The sequence below is a fragment of the Rosa chinensis genome, chromosome 6 (genome assembly GCF_002994745.2).
Source record: "Rosa chinensis cultivar Old Blush chromosome 6, RchiOBHm-V2, whole genome shotgun sequence".
Taxonomy (NCBI): domain Eukaryota; kingdom Viridiplantae; phylum Streptophyta; class Magnoliopsida; order Rosales; family Rosaceae; genus Rosa; species Rosa chinensis.
Window position 1 is genome coordinate 20945721 of NC_037093.1, and position 27137 is coordinate 20972857.

A 27137-nucleotide genomic window follows, 5' to 3' on the forward strand; every position below is an offset into this window, starting at 1 on the left:
ACAACTCTATCTCTATGCTTGTAATCCTCTATATAAAGAGGCCCCTATTATCAATGAAAGTATGATTCAATTCTCTCCCAATTTAGTTTTCCTTAAACAAAAAGAAAATACCCCGCATGATTTAGCTGACCGCAAGGGCTATCTAGGCAATCCGCATGGGAATCGATTAATGGGCCACTGCGCATGGTAAATAGTTGGCTGGGTTTGTAGTTATTGTTAATTATTTATTTATTTGCGTTATTTCTTTTGCTTCTCACTATAATAATCCTTAGGATTAATTTCAGTTTACCCTCCTGAGGTTTGGGGGTGTCATCATTTCACCCCTGTACTTTCAATTTTGAATTTTTACCCCCTAAACTTTCCAATTTCAATCAACTGTGTCCAATTTCTACTATTCCGTCTAAATTGGACGTTAAGTTTGACTTTTGAGGGCTAAAGTGGTCATTTCAACATAAAAAAATTTTAAAAAAATAAAAATTAAAAAATAATTTATTTATTTATTTATTTATTTTAAATTTTTAATTTTTTTGTTTATTTTGTCTTCAACCTATACACCACAAGTTATAATAGGTTTATAAAAACAAAAAAAATACTCTAGTGGTTGAAAGCCGCTCGCTGGTCTATGATATTTGTGATATATCTCTGATAAAGTGAAGAATTTTAGGATATATCCCCAATAAAGTGAAGAAATATTTGTAAAAAATAAATTTACACTTTATCTGTAAATAAATATCTGTATATCCCCAATAAAGTGAAGAAATATCTGTGTAAAATCATTTTTTGTCTACGATATTTGTGATATATCTCCAATAAATTGAAGAATTTTATGATATATCCCCAATAAAGTGAAGAAATATCTGTAAAAAATGATTTTATACTTTATCTATAAATATCTGTATATCCCCAATAAAATGAAGAAATATCTGTGTAAAATCATTTTTTATAGATATTTATTTACAGATAAAGTGTAAAATTATTTTTTACATATATTTCTTCACTTTATTGGGGATATATCCTAAATTCTTCACTTTATCGGAGATATGTCACAAATATAGTAGACCAGCGAGCGGCTTTCAACTACCTAGAGTTTTTTTGTTTTCATAAACCTATTATAACTTGTGGTGTATAGGTTGAAGACAAAATAAAATAAATAAATAATAAATAAATAAAAAAAATGAAGAAACAGAAAAAAAAAAAAAAAAAAACGAAGAAACAAAAAAAAAATAAAAAAGCGAAGAAACCGAAAAAAAAACTAAAAAACAGAAAAATTTTAAATTTTTTTTATGTTGAAATGACCATTTTAGCCCTCAAAAGTCAAACTTAAAGTCCAATTTGGACGGAATAGTAGAAATTGGACACGGCTGATTGAAATTGGAAAGTTTAGGGGGTAAAAATTCAAAATTGAAAGTACAGGGGGTGAAATGATGACACCCCCAAACCTCAGGGGGGTAAACTGAAATTAATCCAAATCCTTATATTTATTTGTTTGACTTAATAAGGGTAATCAGGATTGTTCAAAATTTGGTGAATTTTTTTAGAGCTTCACTTTATAGTACCTAGCGTTATACTTGTGCGATGGCCAGAGTAATAACCCGGAACATGATGTGTTTTGATCTCAATTTCAGTAACTAAAAAAAATAAAAGTTAGGAAACTGCCTACCGGAATTTTTGGATTGAATTATGTTTTTCACCCACTCTTTGATGCGATTTTTTTTTCTAATTTTCTTTATTTGATTTTGATATTTTACCATAATGACATTTTAGATGCTGTATATATGAATTAAATTTTATTCAAATGACATATATAGCAATTCAAATTTTGGTGAAGCCTTTAGACACCAAAAGAAGGGCCTCCATTATAGAGTATCTAGAAGATCAATCATTGGTCTAAAAAAATCTAATAAACTATTACGTAGGGTGCTGCCACAAATCTACTACAATAGCTCATTATGTTCATTTCATAGCTAGTTATCTCTCTCGTCGGTAAAATGAATAGTTCATTAAGAAATTAAACCTTATGCGTCTAAACAGATCCATTTTTGTAAAGCTATAAAATAAAAATTTCTCTTTTTGAAAGTTTACACAGTGTCAAGCTCATTTCAAACTTTCTCCCTAAGTTTTGTCATCTTTAGATGATCTGAAAAGATTACTTGAAAATTATTCAGTCTACTGACCATGGACGATCACTAAAGAGTCAACACCACCAAATGAGTGATTTTGATGGTGTTGACTTCGTCTTTACCTTTCCTATAATTTTCATAGCCGGAGCCTAGTCCAAATATGAATGAGGAATGAGAAATCTACCTTAAGGGAGAAGGCATAATAGAAAATTTTTGCCGAAAACTTTTGGAGATAAGTTTCTCCTTCCTCGATCATATTTAGACGAGGCTCCATTTATGAAAGTTATAAACAATGTAGATACAAAACCAACATCACTGTATCACTCGTTTTGATAATGGTTGACCCGATAGTGAATATTGATCGTCGGTGGATGAATACACTTGGAAAATTACTAGCACTGTTCTTACATTGTATATATGAACTAAATGTCAAGTAAACTGAAATTAAAACGTACATTAACTTGGAAATGCTAATCTATAAATAAAACTAATCTTTTTTTTTTTTAAATGGACACGACCTCTTAGTGATAGGATGAAACGGACTGCCGCTAGATTCATTTTCGCTCAACAACAGTGGGAAAACTGTGCTATTTGTAATGATACTTCTTCGTGATAGAGTTATCTTTATGTTATATCATCGCTATGTCAAAGCAAATGGAGTAGCCAATCGTGCACTCTTTGCTAATTGGTGCATATTAGACTATATAGATTTTATGGAGACTCTTGATATTATTTCACGATGTTCTCTTGATGTTTATTGTAATCTGGGGTTTAGAAGGCTCTACATTTCCCCCTATATTATGCAGCTTCATTAATCAAAATTTGAGTGCAACCGCACCGGCTTCTTTAAAATAATAATAAGTAAAATTAAAAAAAAATAATAATAAGTGCTGCAATTTTTTCGTACCTCACGTGTGAAACCATTTAGCTAAATGACAATTAGAATCTTGCACGTGTAGCTATATGATAAAAGACAACTTACGTAGGGAGTTTCGTACATGCTCACGTCATAATTAAGTTAAGCCTAGTACATGATATTAAAATCAAATCTAAAGTCTTTGTAATTATCCTAGGTATAACTAAGATTCAACTAACACGTTCTTGTCATTACTTTTAAAAAAATAATAATAATGCATCTTTAACATTGCTAATCATTTCAATTAATTTATAATTCATGATCAGCTAATTAACAAAGTTAATAAGGTTGACAAGACCCAAACCACAAATTAGAGTCCTGAAAAAGCTGCATGCATGTGCATATGTCTGTTCAGAAATTAAAATGAAAAAAATGTGATGCTTCAAGTACATTTCCGTGGGACCAATAATCAGTAGGAAGTACATTTACTAGTGGGTCTAGTGCCCTACTGATCCCATTTTTGTCTGTTAATAAATGAGTTACCTGAAGAATTTTGTTACCTCCTACTCCGATTATTTATGATTTGTTATTACTACGCATCTAATGATATCATTGTCAATTACTACTAGACAAAAAACCTACTTAATTGTCCGTAGTTAATTGATGATTACTTCTCAATTGTTAATTACTATTTACTAATAGTTTTTGAATATGGATAACACATGCATCCCTCTGACTCTAAGTCTAAACCTCAATATATCTGCCTTGAAAAGTTTTTCGTTTCAGGCTTTCAGCTAAAGAAAAAGAGGGCTTTAAATAAAATATTATTGTTGTTTGGTTCGTTGAGGTTTTTACGTATATTGCTGCTGTTTGTTTATTTATTCAATTACATGGATTTCTAATTATCAAGTAGCATCAGTGCCTTGCATTCGATGACTAGAAGAAGTCAACTTAGCAGATCGAACGGACGTGTTTATGCTATATGTCGGGTTCTAATTTGGTTTCTGGTGCTGATCAGTTTGGCGTGGAGTGCTACACTATTAATTTTGTTTTAATTTTTTTGTTTTTATGACAACTACACTACTAATTTTCGTAGTCACATTATTGGCCTTAGAAGTTGAGAGAGAGAGAAAGAGAGAGATGGCCTAGACGCCAGTGGGGGGGGGGGGGGGGGGGGGGGATGGGGCTTAAAAGTCAATAATTGTGGAAACTTTTGTGTGCTAATACCTATTAATTGCATTAGGGAGAAAGGCTAGTGATGGCACAAGCCCCCAGTTGGCACATACTGGGTCCGCCAGTGATTATGAGTAGAGTAGTAAATAAATTCTTGGATCGGACTAAACGGGGAAAAATTGCGGACGACAGGAAATTATAAGAATTTGGTATGAGGTTTATTAGTTTGATTATGTATAGGGTCACCATAATAAGAACATGAATTTTAATAGTTCAGTTTGATATTAAACCATTAACATGATAAGAACCATAAACATAAAGTAGTCTAATGTCGACAATTTGAGTACTTGCATAGTCCTCTTCAATCTGTAGCCATCCCACGGTGAAAAATTCCAGTCGCTGTAAGAATTAAAGAACTTTACCACCGGCAGAGAATATCTCTCTATATTAACAGCTTTATCAAGTTATAAAACCTTGTTGAATAGCACAATCCATCATATATACAGCAAACAACCAAAGCCAATAAGGTTAGGAATTTTTGGTGACAAAAAAATGGAGGAATCAAAACCCTCCATCCCCTTGATTTACTTTTCACTCGTAATTGACTAGATGCAGTAAATTTTCTAATTATACTATATATGGAAGTTGAGTTTACTATTCACAACTGTTCATGTAATAGTAAAATAACAATTTTAACCCTGGTCTTCTCCCACAATTACACGTTTGCCATATATATGAAAAGACGTTTTTGACCTTCAATTGTTTATTAATTACAGGCTGCTATCTTTTGATAGTTTTGTTATTCGGTGTCTGAGCTTTGAATTGATATAGACTTTGTTTGATATGCACACAGCCATGATCTCCAGTCCATAGCCTCCCTTTATTTGATCATTCTAATTTCTTTACAAGAACAAAACCCGTGGCAAAGTACGGGCCAATTTTCTAGTTATATTGATACGAAAGTTTAAACAAAAAATTCCCTATTAAAGGAGTTCAAGAAGATGTGATAGCTTCTGAATAAATTGTCCTTGACTTTAGATTGTGTTCTATTTCAAGTTCGACGTACGTGTAAGGTCGAAATTAGTAAAATCAATCAAGCTAATGTGATAGCTTAGCAAATTGTTCCCAGTACACGTGAAAAACATAATTTCGGCTTCCCAACAAAAGAAAAACATAAATTATTTATGAAATATTAATAAAATGTTGAAAATATGGATCAGGTCCTACCAGTTGAGCTAAGCTGTTTTATGTTAGCATGCATATTCTGCCGCTATAAATATGCGAGTGTTCTAGTAGAAATATGGACCAAAACAGAAAGAGAAAACCAATCAAAAACGTAAGAGTTTAAGATAATGGAGGTAGAGCAAGTTCTTCACATGAATGGCGGAGATGGCAAATTAAGCTACGCAAACCACTCACTTCTTCAAGTTACTCTCTCTCTCTCTCTCTCAATTTTATTTTCTTTATGAAAAAGATTAACATGGTCCTAGCTGTTTCAATTTGTTTTAGAGAGCTGTGATTTCGACGGTGAAGCCTATAGTGGATGCAAGCATAGAGGAGCTCTGCAGCACTCTCTTCCCGGAGTGCCTGAAAATAGCGGACTTGGGATGCTCTTCGGGACCCAATACCCTACTGGTAGTATCAAACATCATAGCCAACATCCAGAACACGTTTCGGAAGCACAACCTTCCCCCGCCATCCCTCCAAGCATTCTTGAATGACCTTCCCCGGAACGATTTCAACACGGTGTTTAGGTCACTGCCTGGCTTCTATAACAAGCTCCATGAAGAACATGAGAACAAGTCAGGTCCTTGTTTCATTGCAGCAATGCCTGGTTCCTTTTATGGGAGGCTCTTTCCTGACAACTCTCTCCACTTTGTTCATTCTTCTTGTGCTCTCATGTGGATCTCTGAGGTAAATACTCTTGACTGTCGTTTGTACGTCGGTTTTGTTCTTCTTGTTTTTTTTTTTTTCCTTCTTTATTTAAAAAAAAAAAAATCCTAGTTCAAACTAATCTATTATGCTAATATATGCCTCAATGATTGACTAATGGAAATTCAACATGATCTCTATGCGCAGGTCCCAAAAGGTTTGGTGACGAAAGGAGGAGAGGGACTGAACAAGGGGAACATATATATAGCCAAGACAAGCTCGCCCGCTGTGTTCAATGAATATTTTGATCAATTCAAAAGGGACTTCAGAGTCTTTCTGAGGTCTCGGGCACAAGAGCTAGTCCCGGGAGGTAGTATGGTCCTCACAACAATGGGCAGCATAAATAGCAAAGATCCCCTCTGCATTTGGGAATTTGTCGGATTAAAACTCCATGACATGGTTTTAGATGTATGCATGTGCCAGGCATTAGATTTCTTCATTTTGGGAACTATAATCTTTCTCTTACTAACATACTATGATGAATTTTTCAGGGTTTGATTGAAGAGGAAAAATTGGACACATTCAATTTGCCATACTACGCACCAACAACGGATGAGGTGAAAGAGGTTATCGAGGCTGAAGGTTCTTTTACCCTGCAAAGCCTCGAAGTTTTCAGAAATGACTGGGACTCTTATATAAAACAAGCAAACTGTGGCTTTGACAAGAATGCGAGGGCAGCCATACTGTCCATTGACATAAGAGCTGTGGGAGAGCCTATTCTGGCCAGCCAATTCAGAGAGGAAGCCATGGACGATTTGTTTCGCAGGTTTGAAGAAGATGTTCTGGATCACATGGAAAAGGAGAAGTGCCAGTTCATCAACCTGGTTATCTCGTTAACTAAGAAGCGTTGAATATGAATGTGCTGCAGAGATCTATTGCTTCTGTTTATTGTGGTGGATTCCCAGTTTTATTGTTTTGTTGAATAAATTTTCATATTGTAGTGTGCAATTCCTAGCTAGCCTTGAGGTTTTTACCATTAAGGTTAAGTTAGTCAATTAAATTACCATGAACATGATGCAAATACTGGAAATCCATGCGGTCACCTTAAAACTACTTAAAGAAATTCAAATTCTAAATAAACATTCAAGTTGTGATAAATTACGAGATTGCCACCGCATCAAAATATTTCGTCAAGATATTGCTATTGACTGTCAGTAGTAATATTAAACTATATCTGCTACCAAATATAGACCTCTATAAATTAATGTTAAATAGCAACCAATGAAAATGAAGAAGATGAATTGTTGAGTGAGCCCTGGAAGCTTGTACTATCATATTCAACAACAAATATGTAATACTACTGAGGGTTAGTATATTTGCAACATTACTACTAAAAGTCAATATACTTATTGGTGTTGCATCTAAGAATATGTATACTTGTTGTCATTGATATTCACATTTAGTAATTGACATTTTAATTGGATAAGTCTATTTACAGATATTGCTATTGACCATTAGTGTACTTACAACATTTTCTACTGACCATCAATTTATATACTTACAACTTTTGCTACTGACCGTACTTACTGAAAAGTAATAACAAACACTATAAAGAATTGAATTAATACAATCAAAGCTCTAATAATTGTAAATAGAACTAAGATTTTATAGAATTTACAATACCATAGTTTCATTTATTATAAAAGGGTTAGTAAATTACTACAATTTCCTCACAAATGAACTTAAAATAGATATTATAAGTTTTCCAACTATGTCGTCCCAAAAGACCACATTAAACAGCTTCACCCATGTTCTCGAAGCCTCAAAAAGTTGTCTTCATCTTGATATATAACAGAAGCATAATCATGAAGTGAGTACCTCAATAAGACCACCAACACATATATTTTACGTAAATATTTATATATATATATATATATTTATATATATATAAATGTAGACATTCACTCAGGAATGCTACTAATACCAACTATAGTTTGCAGTTAACTAAATAACTCTCAACACGATAAGGTAAACCCGTTTGTAAATGAACATTGTGAGATTACTCACCTCGAAATTCCAGCTGCGTCTTCTATACAGAACAAAGTAGCACAACCACAAAATATTTGTCCAAGAATACTTCGTCAAATACCTAATAACATACGGTCTCAACTTTGTAACAAGATACAAGCGATTTAAGTCTGAAACCCCCGTTTTGAACTAAAATCCCCAAAAGTGATGCCAATCAAGGCAAAACCACATCCGAGACCACTCAATGTCTCCGGCATACTTCTACGATCGATATGTCAAAACCACAAGTTGATCGAATGCTCGAATCCTCACAGATCGAATAATCGAATGGTCCTAAACCTTAAAAATCACAACATATCCATATGATCTCCAAAAATTACGCAGTATATATCAAAATGCTCATATCGACGAGTAGTTGATATATAAAACCAGAAACTGTCCCTTACATGGCTGGAATGCCGCCAAAGCACCGCCACCGGACCAAACTCAAAATCACAACAATCAAGCCATCCAGAAATATTCATCATGAAGAGTTGAGCAACTTTCATACCTGGAGCTAAGCCTAGATCGGTATAGATCGTCCTAGATCACGCTTGCAAGATCGATCAATCTCTGCCGTCTGATCAAGCTCCAGATTTGTTGTGCACCGCTGATCTTCAAACCTTGATCTTTCACTCTACACACAAAATCGTCCTTCAAGCATGTATGGGGATGATCAAGAGGTGGAGGAGATTCCAAAACCGAGAAGGATCGGCCGAGGAGTCTCCGGAAACTGGGAAAATTCGGTCGGATCCGATTGCGTTGACTATGGCTGCTCCGATCTCCACGTTTCATTGCTTGCCGTCGCCGTCGAGCACCAGAGGGAGGACGGCGAGATGGCCGCGACCACGTCTGCGTTGGTCTCGTCGCCAGTGGACGTCAGGAATGGCCACAAAACGTGGGTCTGGTCACCTGGTTTGGGTCGGGTCGCTCGGGGACTGAGGAGAGAGAACAGAAAGAAATCTGGGGAGGAAAATGAGAAAAGGAAATTTATGAGGTTTTATGAAAAAATCTCAAAAATTTTCCTATTTATAGAATTTTCCCAAATTTTCTATCGCTCATAACTTTCTCATATGAACTCCGATTTCCACGTTCCACATGTCCACGAACTCGTATCAACGCGCTCTATGAATTTCGTGAAGGAAGTTTCTGGAGAAACCCAAGGTATAAAAAGTCAACCTTTGCACCCCCCTAAAACCATATTCTTCGATTAAAAAATTATCCGAAACACTCCCGCTCCATCCACGAACCACATAATCATACCAACAACCACAAAATTAAATTCTGAAAAATCCTCGGAAAATAATAACGAATTTCTGGGGTACTACATTGAGTGTGGTGGAGCGGTACGCAGAGGGCTGTAGATATGTCCACCTTGACGTGGGAGGGTTTTGTGGAACTCTTCAGGGACATGTACTTTCCGGCTGCAGTGAGGGAACAGTTGGAGCTGGAGTTCATTGCTCTAACTCAAGGATATTTGAGCATCAGAGACTATAAGGCACGATTCTTCCAATTATACAGGTTCGTTCCATAGATGGTTGTAATGTTGTTGGCTAAGAAGTTTCTGCGGGGATTGACGCATGAGATCAGGGAGATTGTGACCACCCTTCAGCTTCCTACGAAGGAACTCATATTTGCTAGTGTTGTGGATCACTAGCAGGCGGCTAGGATACACGTGAGTGAAATGTTGTATTCGAGAGATTCCTAGGGAAAGGGGAAGGCAGTTGCTGAGAGCATCGATGAGTCATCGAGGTGGGTCCTAGAAGAAGCAGAGGACTTTTCAGTAGGCTATTGTTGGAGTAGCCGCTGAACCTATTAGGGTTATACCTATTAGGCAGGTTGCGCCCTTAACTTGTCATAAGTGCAGGGAGATAGGTCATTTGGCAAAGCAGTGTGTGAGGCCAAACTCTTGCTAAGACATGAGAACCAAATAAAGTGACATCCAAACCAACATCAAACAACAGAATTTATGCAAAGGATTGTTTCTTATAGTCCTATATATCGACATATAATTGTGGTTTCTAATTGAATCACACAATAGAAAGACTTAAGAAAGTTCAAACCTTTATATATTTAAACGACATATTTCTGTCATTTTAATAAAAAAGAAACAATATAAATTTAAGAATATATGTTGTTCATAATTGAGTCACACAACAGAAAGACCCAAGAAAGTTCAAACATCTATATACTCAGGCGATAGATTTCTATCATTTTAATTGAAAACAAACAATAGAACTTTATGTATATATGTTGTTCAGGCTCCTTTACATCAACATATAACTGTCGTTTGATTATACATGTAACCATATAAAGTCAATATTTTGGCATATTTGGATATTTTCATACAACAGATTTCTGTTGTCTTAATGAAAGACAAATAATAGAATTTTATGAAAAGATTTTGTCCAGAAACCTTTATAACAACATATAACTATCATTTTGTTACATCTGCAACCACAGAAAGTTATAGTTTCTACATATTGGACATAATCAGACAATAAATTATTGGGAGACCTCTATCATTTGAGTGAAATACAGACGATGGGTTAAAACTGTTGTCTAAATGCCTAAGAGACATCAAGCCAGGTAACAACAGAAATTTTGTGAATCAGACGACAATCCTCAATTGTCGTTTGATGACTTTATTGACATAGCAAATAGGCAAAGTACTACATTCATTAGCACTCTTTAAGAAAGTAACAAACTAACAAGCATAACTCCGTACACAAATAAGAAATTTATTAGAAATAAAAATAAAAACTAAATGAAGTAGGACACAACCCAATGGCTCATAAGGGCTGCCTTAAGCCAAGGCCCAAAACTGCAGCCCAGCCTTACTTCAAGCTTAGACTCACTATGTAGATCCATCAAAAGTATCACGACCGCCACCACGAGGAACCCCACCAGCACCCTTCGACGTCGCCACCAGAGCCGTCGACAAATGTGGGCAAGAGACCCAAACCAAGTCCCCAAACGCACCTCATCCCAACAGACCCCTCGTTGCCGTTGCCGTTGTTGCCTCCACCTCCACTAGGAAACATAATAAGATTGGAACGGATCCATCCCACGCTGCCCTTACTTAGGAGGGTCAAATTTTATTAACTATCAAATTAAACTCATTTTCAGTCATCCTCTAGGAATAACACAATCTTTTGCCAAATAAATAAATAAATAACACATCTTTCAAAACAAATATTTTTTTTTTAATAAATAATAATTTCATTGATAAAACTCATGTCAAGAAGGCCATTAACACCCTCTCGCTGCCTCGCAATGGACAGAACAAGGATTTGTGGTGAAGATCACAGTAGTATATAGGAACAGATCAACTATATTCGAATTTCTTGCTCACTTATCTAAAGTGGGCCTATAACTATGACATAATCTAATACATAGTTTATAGGCATAGAAACATAAAAGAAACTATATCTTCTCCTTGCCTTCAAGCTAGGGCTAGAAGGTTTTCTTGAGTACGACATGCTCAAGACTTCATCAGTAGGTACCTTTTTGGATTTAGGCAAGCTTGACCGCAATCGAGGGCCACACACAACTGTTGAGAGTGCCAATGTGCTGCCCTTCATCATAGAGCATACTCCTAGTAGCACAGCCCAAACAGTGACACCAATCACCAAATCTAATCGGAATCAGATTAACAAGAGGAGCCTCGTTTTGGGGATGATCGTTCTTAATCCATCCATTGCATGCCTTCATCGACACCAAATACATAGAATTCAGACCAAAACATTGTTGTTGTAGCAATTGAAGGCTTGAAAGCAGTATTTTGGGAGCCCAAGATGTTGTCTTGCTCGATGGAGGATTTTCTGTTGATGATAGGAGAACCAAAGCAAGGAATGGAAGTGATAGCTGAAGATGGACATCGCAATAGAGGAGATGGACAGAGACAGAAGCTGTCACTGCCTCTTAGATGAAAAAGATGTTGACGGCTAGGAAACCCTAGCAGACACATCCTTATTTTCTTTTTCATGTATTTTAATTTCACTATAATCATAATTCTATCTATAGCCAGCCTTCTTTAGTATGAATAAGCAGTAATTAACAGAACTCTTTCAAAGCATATTAGTATAAGAAAATGGGTGTGGCTATTGCCACAATATTAACTATTTTGTTCACCCTATATTCTCTTCTCACCCTATATATATATATATATATATATATATATATATATATATTTTAATTCTTAGTTTACTTTGTTTATCCATTTGCAGTATCTAAAATACCCTTTTCCAATATAACTTACTACAACACCAAAAAACTATGCAGGTTCTTGTTCTCTTTACCTAGCAAAGCTAATTTTCACTTAATACATTTTCTCAGGTATTGGAAAAAGTGTAGAAAGTTAAAACTTAAACTATCCAACACTATTTCATTGAAATATCCGACTGGGCATCTAAAAAACTCAAACTAAGAGCAAACAACAACCTCCAGTTGTATTTCTTCAAAAAAACAACCTCCAGTTTTATACTCATTCATAGAGGCATTATATCAAACACCTTCATGCACATTTTCTAAAAAAGCTCATTTCCATCTCGACAGAGAATTAAAAAAACCTACTTTCCTTCAATATTAGTAAGTGGGTAGCACTCTCAATCAAGAATTTGGTTCCAACTTTCAAGTATACATCTTTTTATCAACAAAACCCAAAGTACCATAGATAACTGAGCAAAGCACACTTTCCTTCAATATTAGCAACAACCTCCAGTTGTATACTCATTCGTACACTACTACACAAAAAGCTTCACACGACGGTTTAAAACTGTCATCTCACGTTTTGCATTTCCGTGGTCTATCGAGGCGTCGTCTGATGAAACTCTGTCAGACTACGGTTGACGGTTTTCAACCGTCGTATACCGATCATTGGGATGACAGTTTGCAGCTGACTCCGTCGTCTGATGGACCGGCAGATCTACCGATAGGCTGTCGACAGAAATATGCCATGGTGTGACTTCTACTCATACCACTGTTTTAGGATTCCAGTGTGGTGTGACTTCCACTCATACCATGGTTTTAGGATTCCAGCGTGGTGTGACTTCTACTCATACCACGGTTTTTAGGAATCCAGTCTTGTCTCTTTGTTGTTCAGAAGTCTGTTTTTATTTTGAAGACGTTGTGTAAATTGTATACACACGACAGTTCTTCCAACATAAAATGTGGTGTGATGACTTAAAAATTCAGTGCAAGTGTGCTTTCACACGACACATATAACTCGAATTGTTGTACCATGACATTTGAGACCATGATATCAATACAAATCGTCGTCTGAATTGTAGAAATTTTGTTTGATTGTACCCAAAAAACCTCATCAGATGACATATTTTCCTACTATTGTTGTAATAGCAAAATTCAGATTCTGGAAGCAAAAATGATCAAAAGAATAGTAATTTAATCATAATAGAAAGTTGTTATAATCCCATAGCAATCTAAATGGATCCGATGTATCCACAAAATAAGGGATCACATCTTTGAAACTCTTATAGCAAAATACATCCAGAAATGTACCTAAAAATGTCACATAATCACATCTATAGGAGAACTGCAATTAAGGCCAACCCAAAAAAGACCAACGTCTAGCCTCAGTACAACTTCTAGCTAAACAAATTTCTCTCTATCACTTCAAAAGCTTTCGTCACTGCTCCATCTTCCACATGATTTTCCGGTTTATAAGCAGCCTTCAAACTTGGATCATTGTTTTTAGAACAAAACCACCACGACAAACTTGGCCAGAAATGTGCTTTTTAAAGATAGGTTTCCACTTCTCCCTGCAGAACAAAACCACCACGTCAAACTTCATGCCTCAAAAGGATACTGAATTGTCACATTTTCCTTTTACCACCAAGGTTCTCATAGCAATGTAGATTGCTGGAATTGTGCATCTATAGATTAAGAAATAGTTTGTGGTATGCACTGATCTACAAAAAATTTTAACTTGTGATAATCCAAAAGACAGGAAAATAAACTAGTGCCAGCCTTCGCAAGACAACAATATGAAATCAACATTTGAATATCCGTAATATAGAGATATCAGGAACTATCCTATTGAGGAACGTCTCTGTATCAGTATGAATATAAGAGTCAGAGTTCTCATTGATAGTAAAAGGAGCACTTATGTGCAGTGCTCAAAGAATAATCCAAATAAAAAACCTCATGACCAATTTACCTGTCGAATTTTCTCAGTACCAGTTGCAGCAATGAAATCAGGAAGCTGAAACGGTTGTTTCTTGATACCATGTTTACCCTGCAAAATCAATCAAGTCTCAATGAGATACCAGTAATAGTATAGTTTTTTACTCAAATCAGCAGTCTACTATATTAAAATTATAGATGAAGTCCAGAGCACTAAGCATTATGGGATGGCCTCTGAAAGTTCAAAGCAGATACATTGGTACCTTTAAAATGAATAAAATGTGTACAACATGGTAAGTATATCCCCAAATATGGCCTTAGTTATGCCTATACTCCCCAATCAACACTAGCAGATACATATGAAGATAAATCAATCAAGGGTGACTTTTGCCAAACACCTATTACTAGTAAGAAATTCCTGGCTTTTCAATTTGTTCACAGAATACCTCGAACTGCAGGTGAGCAGGTTTATGTTCCTTTGTCAAATAAAATTGGAAGAAAGTTAGTAGTAGAGGACGACCACGGCTTAGAGAAAGTGTTAATTTAGCATTCCTATATTCCCATATTATTCTGCATTTTTAATTCTATACACTACATTTCGATGACTTTGTGAACATGTTATGCACTCAGAATCTCATAATTCATGAACCACTAATTAATCTAAACCAGAGTAGAATTAGAAAAGCTAGGTAGATCTAATTACCGTATTCAGTGTGTAAGAAATTAATTCCTGTACGATTTCAAAAAGACCAGCAATTTAGGATCAACTACAGTTGCATCCCACACCTGGAAACATATTAACAGTTAAACAATCTTAATATCAAAGCTATACAAATGAAAAAAAAAAAAACAACAGACAGAAACATACATGAGCTATTTATCTTGCATGTAGTCCAAGTATTTACCAGGTCCCAATTATGCCTATATCCCGCAATCAACATATAGTCCAAGATTGTATTGAAACTATTTGAATTAGTTACACTACTACGTACTACCGTTTCATACCAAAACCCAAACCCAAAAAAATCAAACAGAAGTAAAAAACTTAAACTTCCTTTCTTGAGCAAATGAAACATAGGCAAATGACGGTAAAAACAAACTAATAAAATCAAAATTGAAATCAAGTATCTAAATTTAATCATGCCCAGATCAAGAATCTCAGGGAACTTGCATCAAACTGGAGCCAAACCCATCTTCTTGTGCACACTATAACATACACTTCACCTCTCTCCCACAAGAATTTTTTTTTAGATAATGTTGTGAAAGCCCCTGCAAATAAAAATTAATAAAGAAAATCAAGCATTAGCAAACAACAAATAGCTCCATATTTCTGCTTTAAATGACCAAAATGTTCAAGCTCATAACATTTTAGAAAGACAGCTATATAGGTCGTTCAAGCTTATAACATTTTCAAAACATTTATATGTATTACTTACTTTACAGTCTTGTCCAAGCTCCTAGTGACTAAGAGGTTCAACTCGGGCATCCCAGCCATGTCTCTAATGGGGGCATCATGCAGAGCAACAATCATTATTTGGTTAGTAGCCAAGGACCACATCTTAGCTTGCTTGTCACAGCCTCAAGAGAAGACAGTCGCCCCATCATCCTTCCAAGTTGAGCACAAAGCCTACATTGATAATCATATATATATATATTAATATTTGTATGCAGATTCAAGAATCACAGTTTTACAAACTGCTCACAAGCTTAACGAACTTCCCAAGAGAGAGAAAAAAAACAAAAACAAAAACAAAAACGTCAAAAGTTATATAACAGAATTTCTTTAGATTACACATTGTAATATCCAACTTAATTAGTTTCACCATCTCAATCAGATTACATCTGAACACACGTATCTTCCTAAATGAGATGAGACAATGACAAAACAAACGCCATATAATAAATGTATATGCTATTGTAGTATTATTCCAACCCTAAAATCTTCATTATTTTTTTCCTTTTCTTCTTGTTTGTTTCACATAATACTCTCCCGATCTTAACGCATGAGTATTATCTAGAAGAAAACAGAGAATCTAATGCAACACTCTCTCAAGCAATGACTATAGGTTAGCCCAGGAAATAATTATAGATGATGATGTTGTATGATATATGCCATACAGTCATATATAGCTACAAGCCAAAGCACCCAAGGACATAAACATAATGCCATGCCATTAAGAAGTGAACTGTGTTATATATATATATATATATATAAGCTTCACCTCCACATGCTGACAAGACATCTCTGTTGGAACATACCGGAATGTACCTTGTTGATGTCTTTATTACAGCAAATAAACTGCCAACGCAACCTGACCGCTGCATATGTAAATTTAGTTCTAAATCAGCACTATTTAAATAGTGTAAATGGATTTAAATAACATGTTTCTGACAAATTTTTCAGCAACACATGTCATGACTCAAAATTGTTCAGCAGCACATGTCATTCCTTTCAGCAGTGTATCCCAGCCATGTCATGACTCAAAATTTCCATATCAACACAATATTTCTAGCACATTCAATAATGATGAGAAGAGTTGGTGGCTAAGAAGCACCGAAACGGGTACGAGTTTCCGGATACGATACGATCGGAAACGTGGAAACGGCAAATCTTAAATATAATAGGAAACGGGTGTGTGAAGGAAACGCCAATTTTATATATATATATATATAGATATATAATTAGAAAATATATATATATATATATAATTAGAAAAGAAAAAAATATATATATACACACACACACATTATCACAATATCAAATATCAAATATGAATAACAGATCATACCCGACCCTACACAACAACAAATATTAAATAATTGATCACAAATTATCACAATACTACCACAACTCCACAACTCATGAGCAGAAAAGGTCCGATGAAGCAGCAGAAGACCAGACAAAGCTACAAGACTAGGTTTGTTTAAGCCACAAAGCAAATTGAACATCGAGGCACCAGTGGCCTAGTGGTAGAAAAGTATTCCATTCCCGGCTGGTGCAGTACTTTTTTCCATTTGTTAACTCCATTTTTTCCAGTCCAACCAAACATTGATGATATTCCACCACCAACCGATCTTGTTAAGTGGGAGAACATGAAAAGATTTTGACAGAGGGAGAGAAAAGAAGTGGAAAATTTGGAAGCAGAATGGAACTCCGAGTAGCAACCGAAGAAGACTGGGTCTGGGTCTGGGTCTGCGACCGACCAGCAACCGAAGCGGCTGAGATTCTAAGATTTTTCTTCTCTCGCTCTCGATCTGGGTCTGCTTCTTCTGCGATTTTTCTTCTCTCTCTCGATCTGGGTCTGTGCTTCTTCTGCGATTTGTCTTCTCTCTCTCGATCTGGGTCAGTCCGACTTGCGAAGAAGAGCAGACGAGAATCAAAGGAACCGAAGAAGATCAGCAATCGAAGCGGCGACTGCGATCTGGGTCAGTCCGACTTTGATTTTTCTTCTCTCTCTCTTGATCTAGGTCTGTCTGCTACTCTGCTTCTTCTGCGATTTGTGCCGAAGCTCTCTCTCGATCTGAGTTTAGTTTAGTTTTTTTTTTTTCCTTTCTATTTTGGGGGTAAAAAGTCGGGATTACCCCCACATATCCGATTTATTTACATTCTCATGTATCCGAATAGGATACGCATGTATCCAATCCGTATCCAAATCAGGATACGCGTTTTCGGCCGTTTCCAAAGCGTTTCGTACCCGTTTCCCGTTTCGATACGGGATACGCAGGCATTTTCGCGTTTCCGTGCATCATAGGTTGGTGGTAATTGTCAATCAGCAAAAAAATCCCACGTGCTCAGATGACAGATTATACAATGAAGGTTTTCAAGTTTTACCCATCAGAAGAAAGTAGGATACCCTGAAGAACAGATTTAAATGCCCTTGCAGCAGTTGCACTAATGCACATAACAAATCCAAAGAAGTGAAAACTCGGCTCACCCTACCATGAACCAAGAAATTCCTGTAATTCCACTGAAATTGAAAAAGATAAACACATTCTGTTTGCTAAAATGAAAGAACAAAAAAAAAAAAAAGGAATGATCAAACACATTACGATAGGGAAGCTAATAGTCCATAGCAAGTCAATAGGTGGAATAGTTAATTCGATTTCTTTTTTACTCTTTTGTTAATGAATCTTATACTTGTATGGTCGACAAAAGGCATAGGTAAGAAAAAATAAGAAGCAGGCTATTATGTTCAATCAGAAGTAGTCGCATGCCAACACATACAGTAAACTCAAACCTTGAATCACTACATTACCCAAACACGGTTTTGTTTAGGGCCAAGACATAGTTGATTCAATTGTTCTCCTCTGTTAATGTTCTTATACTTGTTCGGTTCACATACAAGAAAGCAAAATCAGTAAGAGAAACTAAAAGGCAGGCTGTTCTTGTTCAATCAGAGAAAGTAAGTCGCATGTCAACACAAACATCAAACACCAACCTTGCATCTCTACATTAGCCAAACATGGGTTTTGTTTAACATTGTCCATGTCAATTACATGTGATCTAGTTCAAATTTAATGACACAGAATCCCTCTATTTAAAAGCACAAAGCTTCTCTAGTTACCACTTCTGGTCTAATACATTTATTACAGAACACTGCCAACTCATGTTTCAACCATTTCATAGAAGTTCAGATCTGCATTAATAACAATCCTAACAATCTTCCTTAACAAGAAACTGATTAAAAGAAGCTCCAATAATAAATATATACTAAATTAAGCAAACATTAAATCTTGTATTATGATCCAATAAAGCAGGAAAGAAGCACACCCCACTAGCAATCGCAACTCCAGATTAGAAAGACCATATTATTGAAACTTCAAGAAACACATGTACAAGCTGGGACAATTTCCCAGAGTTGAATCAATGCCAAACCTAAATGGAATTAACAATGGCTCTCTCATACTTCGAAGACAGGTTCAAGTCTCTAACAGTTACTTTAGCAAACTTCGCAAATCTCTCCACCTGTCATCAACCACCATAAACTCAAAAACTTCTCAAACCCAAAATTTGAAAAAACACAAAGATAAAAAGAAACACATAAAGAATGAAACTTTTACCAGATGGGTTCCACCTTTGACTTCGAAAATCCCCAACCTCTCTTGGACCCGAAAATCCTTGAATTCCGCTCCACCACAATCTCCATCTTTCCATACTCTTGCTTCTCAGATATCGGGGGCGGAGCTGAGAACATCTCCACCACAAACTCCATCTCCTGCATCCCATATCATTTAGTTGTTTGTCTTTTTGTAACCAATAAAAGAGAAGCCAAACAAAGCATGCGGAGACAATGCTGCATCTTCTTCATTGGATTAAGATCTAATCTAGCAAACAAAAAACCAAGGACCCTATTTGTTTCTTTTCATTATTGACAGAAGACAATATGATCAATAATACTCATGGGAATGGTCCAAATGAACTGGAACTCACTAGAAAAGAAAAGAAAGAGAAAGAGAAAAAAAGAAAAAAAAAAAAAAAAGCCCACCTGGAACTCACCAGTGGTCAAAGAGGATGAAGAGCAGCTTGCTTTATCTTCTTCTTTGCTTTTCTAATTCTCTGCCTTATCCTTAGTCATATGCATTCTCTTATGGCTGGGCTCCTTTATCCTCAAATTCTCCTCCTCCGCCTAAAAGGCTAAAACACAAACAAACCAATCAAAAGGCAAATTCAAGACAAAATTCAAGAACACAATTTCCTAAAGATTGAATTTTGAAATCGACAGATTAGGGGAAATTGAAATTTGAGAAAGAGATGAAGGAGATAATTGAGACCCCCACCCCCAAATTCAAATGCTTCTTCGCTCTATGTCCCTTCCTCAAGCTCGATCCCACTCCCAATCCCATCCCTAAGCTCCGTCTCTCTCTCCGCCGACACCTCTGCAGCTAAACCCTAAACCAACCCCAATCTCATCCCCCTCTTCCGCCGTCGCTCTTTGATACCCCAACTCGCTCTCTCACCACCCTCTTCGCGTAACCTAGCCGCCCCCACCGCCAACCTTCTCTTCTTCATGACCCTCGTAACGTGAGGCCTGAGTTCATTTTGGGATTGAATTGGGAAGATATGGGAATGGATGAACCCTAAAAGTGATGGGATGGGAAGGGAAGCGATCTTCAAGTTCAGTCGAAGAGTGATGGTCCGGTTGGGTTTGTCGAGAAAAGGTTTCTTGCAGAGATAGTCGACACAGCAGCGGGCTAATGAGTTTTGCAAATGGGGATATGCGTTGGTTGCCTCTCTCTTCTAGGGTTATTTTTTGTCCAAGTATTTTTTTTTTTTCTCACCGCTTTAATTATATTGGGCTCATTTGGACAGCATTCAGCTCCCTCATTTGATTTATGGACAAGCCCCTCAGACAATGGTTTTTCATATTTACGTTGTCTGAATGCCTAATTTTAAATTTTCAGTTTGCCTCCTGTTGTTATTTGGGTGGAGGGAAATGGAAATTATTCTATGCACCGACGGTATAAGTGACCCAACCCTTATAAAATAATCTCAACCCTTGATATTTATTATCAACTTTATTTTTAATAACCAAAAAGTGTATTTAATGCAATCTAACCATTCATTTATGTTGGTGCAAGTGCACGGCGATGCACTGAATAATCTCTCGGAGGGAAATGGGTTTGGAGGGAGCGAATGGGGGGAAATATTTGGGGAGAATGTTGGTGGACATGTTCCACTTGCAAACCTATGGATTCATACCACAGTTTTAAACAAACCGTCGTATAATCACTACGTGCTGTGAAAATTTAAGTGCTGCCAAATGGTGGAAAACTTGGCACCCTATTTCCATTTTAACCTCACACCACGCTTCTATTTATAAACATCTTCTGAAACAATTCGTAAGTTTAGGATGAAAATCACCAGTTGGTTGAATTCATATTAGAAGACGGAAATTTTACAACCGTCGTCTCAAAAATGAGAAATGATTTACACCACGGAAAATAGTGTAGCGTCGTATGAGGTGTCGTGTGATTCATTTTCTGTAGTAGTGGTAGAGGCATTATATCAAACACCCTCCATGCACATTTCCTAGCGGAGCTAATTTCCATTACGACTCATAATTAAAGAAACTCACTTTCCTTCAATATTAGCAAGTGGACACACTTTGAATCAAGAATTTGATTCCAACTTTCAGGTAAACATCCTTATCAACAAAACCCAAAGTACCATAGATAACTAAGCAAAGCACACTTTCCTTCAATATTAGCAACAACCTCCAGCTGTATCCTCATTCATATAGGCATTACATGAAACACCATTCATACTCATTTCCTCGCAGAGCTAATTTCCATAACCACTCATAATTAAAGAAATCAATTTTCCTTCAATATTATCAACAACCTCCAGTTGTATACTCATTCATAGAGGCATTATATTAAACGTTCTTCATGGCTTTCATGCACATTTTCTAGCAGAGCTAATTTGCATCTTGACTCAGCATTAAAGAAACCCACATTCCTTAAATATTAGTTAGTGGGCACCACTCTGAATCAAGAATTTGGTTCCAACGTTCAAACAAACATCTTTATCAACAAAACCCAAAGTAGCCACAGATAACTAAGCAAAGCACAACAAAAGGAGGCAAACCTTCGAGATTTAAGAAAGCAGTTAAAAAGAGAACAAGAACCTGTATAACGGGTGCCATCGTAAGTTATAACCAAACCCCACATAAACCCATAACGAGGATCAATATACATACCAAAAACAGCGTGGTTTGCAAGGTGCTGATTCCAAAGTAGTAATAAATGAAAATGATGGGTCAATTCGACATCAAGTGATTAATTTCAGAGTGAGAGTGATAGTGAAGGGACAACGCCCATGCGTAATTTTCAATTCTACGATCATAAATGAAGAAACATGAAGAAAAAAAACACGATTACCTCATTTTTAGGCTCCAAGTAGCGTTAATATGATATATTTTGAGGTATAAAGTTATTAACATGAAAACGATTGAAGAAGATGAATGCTAAGAAAGAAAGCGTTAGGGTTTAACGATGAATGAAAACATTAAGAATGAAGTTTATCTACATGTTTTGTAGGGTGTAATCTGAAAAACAAACTGTAATTTTTTATTAAGATATGTTCCTTTATTGTAATTTTATATTGGGGTATTTTAGTCTTTCAATAAATTAAAAACTTGTAACTGCACTCTAAGAAAATTTAAGTATAATATTTCTTGTACTAAAGCAGAAATTGAAAGACCCTTAAATCATGTAGAATAGATTTTGAGATTTGAGATGAATGATAAATCACTATGCCAATAATGCCTTTAGACGACACACTTCAGGTAACAAAATTCTTGTTTTCTGTTGTCTGAATTTTTTAAACTTAACTTCAGACAACATATAAATTAATTATGTTGTCTGAATAACATGAGAATCCATATTATTTCTGTTTTTTCATCTTTTTTGTAAGTTGAAAAATTCAGACAACAGATAACTGTCATTTGAAAAAACTAATAAATTCTCATTAAAGGTTGAAAATTAGGACAACATTTATATATTGTCTGAGTAGACGGAAAAATAATTTCCCCCAGTTTGACCAAAAATAAATTTTTGGCACAACAACACTTATCCATCCTTTCAGATAACAGTTACAACAAAATCTGTTGTCTGAAAACCTATAAAAAAAAGGGACTAATTTCAGTTTACCCCCAGAGGTTTTGGGTCGTCATCATGTTAGTCCCTCTAGTTTCAATTTAATCAGTAACACCCTTGTACTCTTCAAATTCATCAGCCGTGTCCAATTTTTGGACCTCCGTCCAAATTGGACGTTAAATCTTACGTTGGGGGCCTACTGTAAGGTGTAAAACAGTCATTTCAAGACAAAAAAAATCAGAATAAAAAACCCACTGTAGGGGATAATCCGACGTCGTTTGGTTTAAGCTCCACCATCCCCGTCTGCCTCTTCACAGCCTAACTCCTCTTCCCCATCCTTTAGTATTACTCCATAGATGATTCTATATATTCTCCACCTTCTACACAGGTGCAAAACTCTCACAGATTCTTCTTCATCTTTGAGCTCAGAATCATCGTCAACTACTCTCACCGCCAGCACACACTATTTGGCCTCTCGCTGCAAACCCAACACCTCACCTCTTCTCCACCATCATCTCCCCAGTTGACTCTAGCCCGCTCCTCTTCATAGATGATGGTTGCACGCTCCTCTTCTTGCACGCCGGTCTTCTCTCCAACTGACCTGGATAGCAAACCCGACGACCTGCGACTGGGTCCGATCGAAAATCAGTCCTCTGGCCACCTCTCCGCGGCGGACCAACTGTGATAGCTTCCTCTCCTCAGTGCTTGATAGGAGCATTTTAATGCGACGTTTTAACTGCTATTTCCCTACATTTCCTGCGTCATTTCCTTGAAAAATCCCTGTTTAGGAAAGTTTCCATTCTTCGATTGGGAAAGTTCCTTATTGTAGAAAGTTTCCATTTTTGTAGTTTCTATTTCTCATTTTTAGTAAGTTTCCATTTTAGATTAGGAAAGTTTCTATTTTTAACTTTTAGTAAGTTTCTATTTTTCATTTTTAGAAAGTTTCTATTTCTCAAATCAGGAAAGTTTCTATTTTTCATAATAGTTTCTATTTTCAGGACCTCGGAGCTCAAAAGTGGAAATGAACTCACGAATGGAAATAGGAGCTTGCGAACGTTAAGGGGAGCAAAAATGAGATACAAAGGGCCACACAATTGAGCAGAAATGAAGAAATAAGCTTTCCTGTTCCAACCAGGAAAACCTGCAAAAAGGAGGAGAGCTTACCAAGCAAGTTTCCAACGCAACCATGAAAAAGAAATGGAAAAATGAAGTGTCATGACGTTGGAGGATGAAAAAGCTTGAAGTTGACGCAAGATTGAGTAGGATTTTCAGCAAAATAGATCAAGGCCCATAAAAGCCCATGGAATTAGGGTTTGTGACGCAAAACCTAAACCTAGGGATGTTTGCCGTGAAAATACAAAGGGAAGAGAGAAAGTTGGCGTGAAAAATCAAGAAGAAAATAAAAGATTACGCCAAGAGATTTTCTAGGGTGGAGTTTATGAAAGGAAAAAGTGTGGACATCAAGAAACGACTCAAAAGGCGTCTAGGTTCATTCCTATATTCCCTAAAGATATTTTGGCCGAAATAAGAGAAGAAAATCATAATATATTGATGCAATTTCGGCAAGAATATATTAGGGAATCATCTTGGAGTTTTGTGATTGGTTGGATGACACACTAGGGCTTACTTGGTAATTTTTCATTGGTGGAAGCTATGTGGAATTATTAATTTAATTCCTTGGAAAATAAACAGAAAATCACAGCTTGGAGACCAAGTACTGCCGCTCCATATATATACTCTACATCCCTAGACGTCAACACCCCCCCCCCCCTCCCCCCCATAATTCAGAAATCACTTTATACGTGAAAGCTCTCTCCATTCTCTAGTTCATCTTCTGCGTTTTCAAGCAAGGAAGGAAGAAGCAAGAAGAAGCCGTGAGCACCTCTCCCATTCCACCTTGAAGCCGTGAGGTTTTGAAGCTAGCTTTTGAGTTTCATTAGTTCATCATTCGAGTTCTTCATCACCATCTCCATTCACGGTGTAATTCAACCTTCTTTCTTGTAATCACTTTTGATTTCCCTTGTTTGATTTTGTTAGAAGTTGTTCTAGTTAACATTGATGTTTGAACAAAGTTTAAATCTGAAATTTTATGATTGAATGAAGGTTTTCGATTCTTATGTTGTGATTCCAACGTTGCTTTTGTGTGATTGTTAAATTGAATTTGCTTAATTGATATCTCTTGTATGTTAATCTTAATTGGTTCAAAACTTTTAGGGTTTATGTATGAGTGGTGCTAGATTTAAGAACATGATTCAACTTATTGTTTTGTGAACTTAAATCGAAAGTGGTAAAGGTTTTAGACAAAAATCGAATTCAATTGAAAAGGATTGCAATTAGATGAACTTATTCATACTAAGTTGTGCACTTGAGTTGATAGCCTTTCTATGTGTTTCATGCATTAAACATGTTATGATTGTCTAGCTTTCTAGAGCTTGAATGCATGTTTGATACGATTAGTCTTTGTGCTTTCACTTAGATTAATTAGCATTGAAAAGTAAAATATGGGAAATAATTTGCTTCAAATGTTTCACATGATCAACTCCTTTCACATGACTTGGAAGAACAATGTAGGGTTTAAGTCGAATTCAATTATAAACTTGGTTTTGATCTTTGTTTCTTATGTTTCATTCTTGTATTTGTGTTTTTGTTTATACTTAGTTTTATTCTTTCTTTTAATTTTTTGAAAACCAAAACCTAAAACCCCTTTAATTTCGTAAATGATGTATATATGTGTAAATATTATACTTTGTTTTTATTTTAATTGTTTAATTGTCTTACAATGATAGGTGTACCCTCAATCCCCGGAATAGAACGATCCCTACTTACTTATACTACTAATGATATTTATAGTTAAATTATATGCTTGCTTTGAGCGTATCAATTTTTGGCGCCTTTGCCGGGGATTGAAAAATCACTTGTTGAAGTGTGAATAATTGTTGATTATGTCTTGTTTTCGTAAATATTATATATTTGTTTATATTGTGTTCGAAAATTTAGTTAATTACTTAGGTTGTTATTTATATTATTGAATATGAATTTTAATTGTGAGTTGTAAATTAAGGAGGAATAGGTGAAGTCGTGTTTATTAATATTGACCTAAACCCCTTATTGGTACCTAGTTCAGGTCCCTTAAGGTTGAGGGCGGTCTTTATTAACATTCATTGAACTATCTTCACACTTAGGACCTTTTTCATCTATGTAAGTATAGCCTATGTGGGATGGTGTCTAGGAAGGGGACAACGTTCATAACGGGTTTTGGATCCAGAAGTGCTTACAAATGGGCCTAAACCACATTGTGGGAGTAGCTCATGCCAAAATAGATTCTGCCTCTTGCGTTCGCCCTCCCCTACCTGGCCATTTCAGTAAGGTTGCCCAAAGGATGTAGGAGGGACTTTGTGTCTAGACAACTATACTTGGGCCGCACGTCCACTTGATTTACCACTTGGAATTTAATTCGATATCAATGATATTTATAACAAAAGAAAATGTTGTGATACACTAAGGTAAATTGGATTAAACATAGTCTTGAAAAGGGTAGCTGTTTCAGTCCCATTGCACATCGAGACTCCCTGTTCCTGTACCTAAGTGTTGAAATAATTGTAAATAAAAGAAAAGAAAAGATAGAATTGTACATGATTTTCGTGAATAATGAAAAATTGGTTTATGAGAGTATGAATTTTATTATAAGTTTTTGACCATAATGGAATAGGTGAAGGACTTTTTCTTTAACATTAGTCATGCACCCTTCTCTCTCATGTGGCGCACCTTAGTAGCATAGGGTGTCTAGGTTGATTGGATACGAGAAGTGCTAGCAAAGGGTCTCGTCCCCTGCTAAACAAGTGAGCTGAGCTCCGCCCAAATCGTTCCTCTGCTACCTGGCTCTGTGTGAAAAGAGTTACCAAAAGATTGAGGAGGGCGACTAGTATTAAGGATCGAGCCCTTGGGCCGCACGTCTAAACTTTGGTTAAGGGCTTATAATGGGATTCAAGCTTTTATTAACTATATCACACCCTAACTAAAATTTGGACATATTTGTGACATTTTATTTTGTGAAAATTTTGTATATTATACTTCTCTTTATACTTGTAAAAATCGTGAATAGTGACATGTTTGTATAAATCATTAATTTGTATTTACTTTACTATACAATTTACTAACTTCTTTAATTCTTAATGATATTCAAGATTCCATGAATGACCGAGTCTTCTAAACTCCCTACTAAACAAGCAATTGAAGAGAGAATCGCTCGTTTGAAGAATCCTCCAAAACTTGAGTACAGGAAACCCTCTCCTCTGACATTTAAGGAA

The 27137-nt window shown here is 36.1% G+C and overlaps 1 protein-coding gene and 1 long non-coding RNA gene across 2 annotated transcripts; one reads left to right on the plus strand and one right to left on the minus strand.

Moving 5' to 3' along the window:
• The first annotated feature begins 5448 nt into the window (after positions 1-5448).
• Positions 5449-7008, plus strand: LOC112173538 (S-adenosyl-L-methionine:benzoic acid/salicylic acid carboxyl methyltransferase 3). The gene is made up of 4 exons (XM_024311173.2): positions 5449-5576; positions 5659-6063; positions 6229-6489; positions 6573-7008. Exons 1-4 carry the CDS (start codon positions 5502-5504, stop codon positions 6930-6932), a joined length of 1101 nt encoding a protein of 366 aa, XP_024166941.1. The 5' UTR covers positions 5449-5501; the 3' UTR covers positions 6933-7008.
• An 8090-nt stretch (positions 7009-15098) lies between these two features.
• Positions 15099-16761, minus strand: LOC121049732. Its single transcript, XR_005801182.1, has 3 exons — positions 16455-16761; positions 15669-15859; positions 15099-15501 (listed from the first exon to the last, which is right to left on the minus strand). It is a non-coding gene; the product is annotated as an uncharacterized LOC121049732 (long non-coding RNA).
• Positions 16762-27137: the final 10376 nt, after the last annotated feature.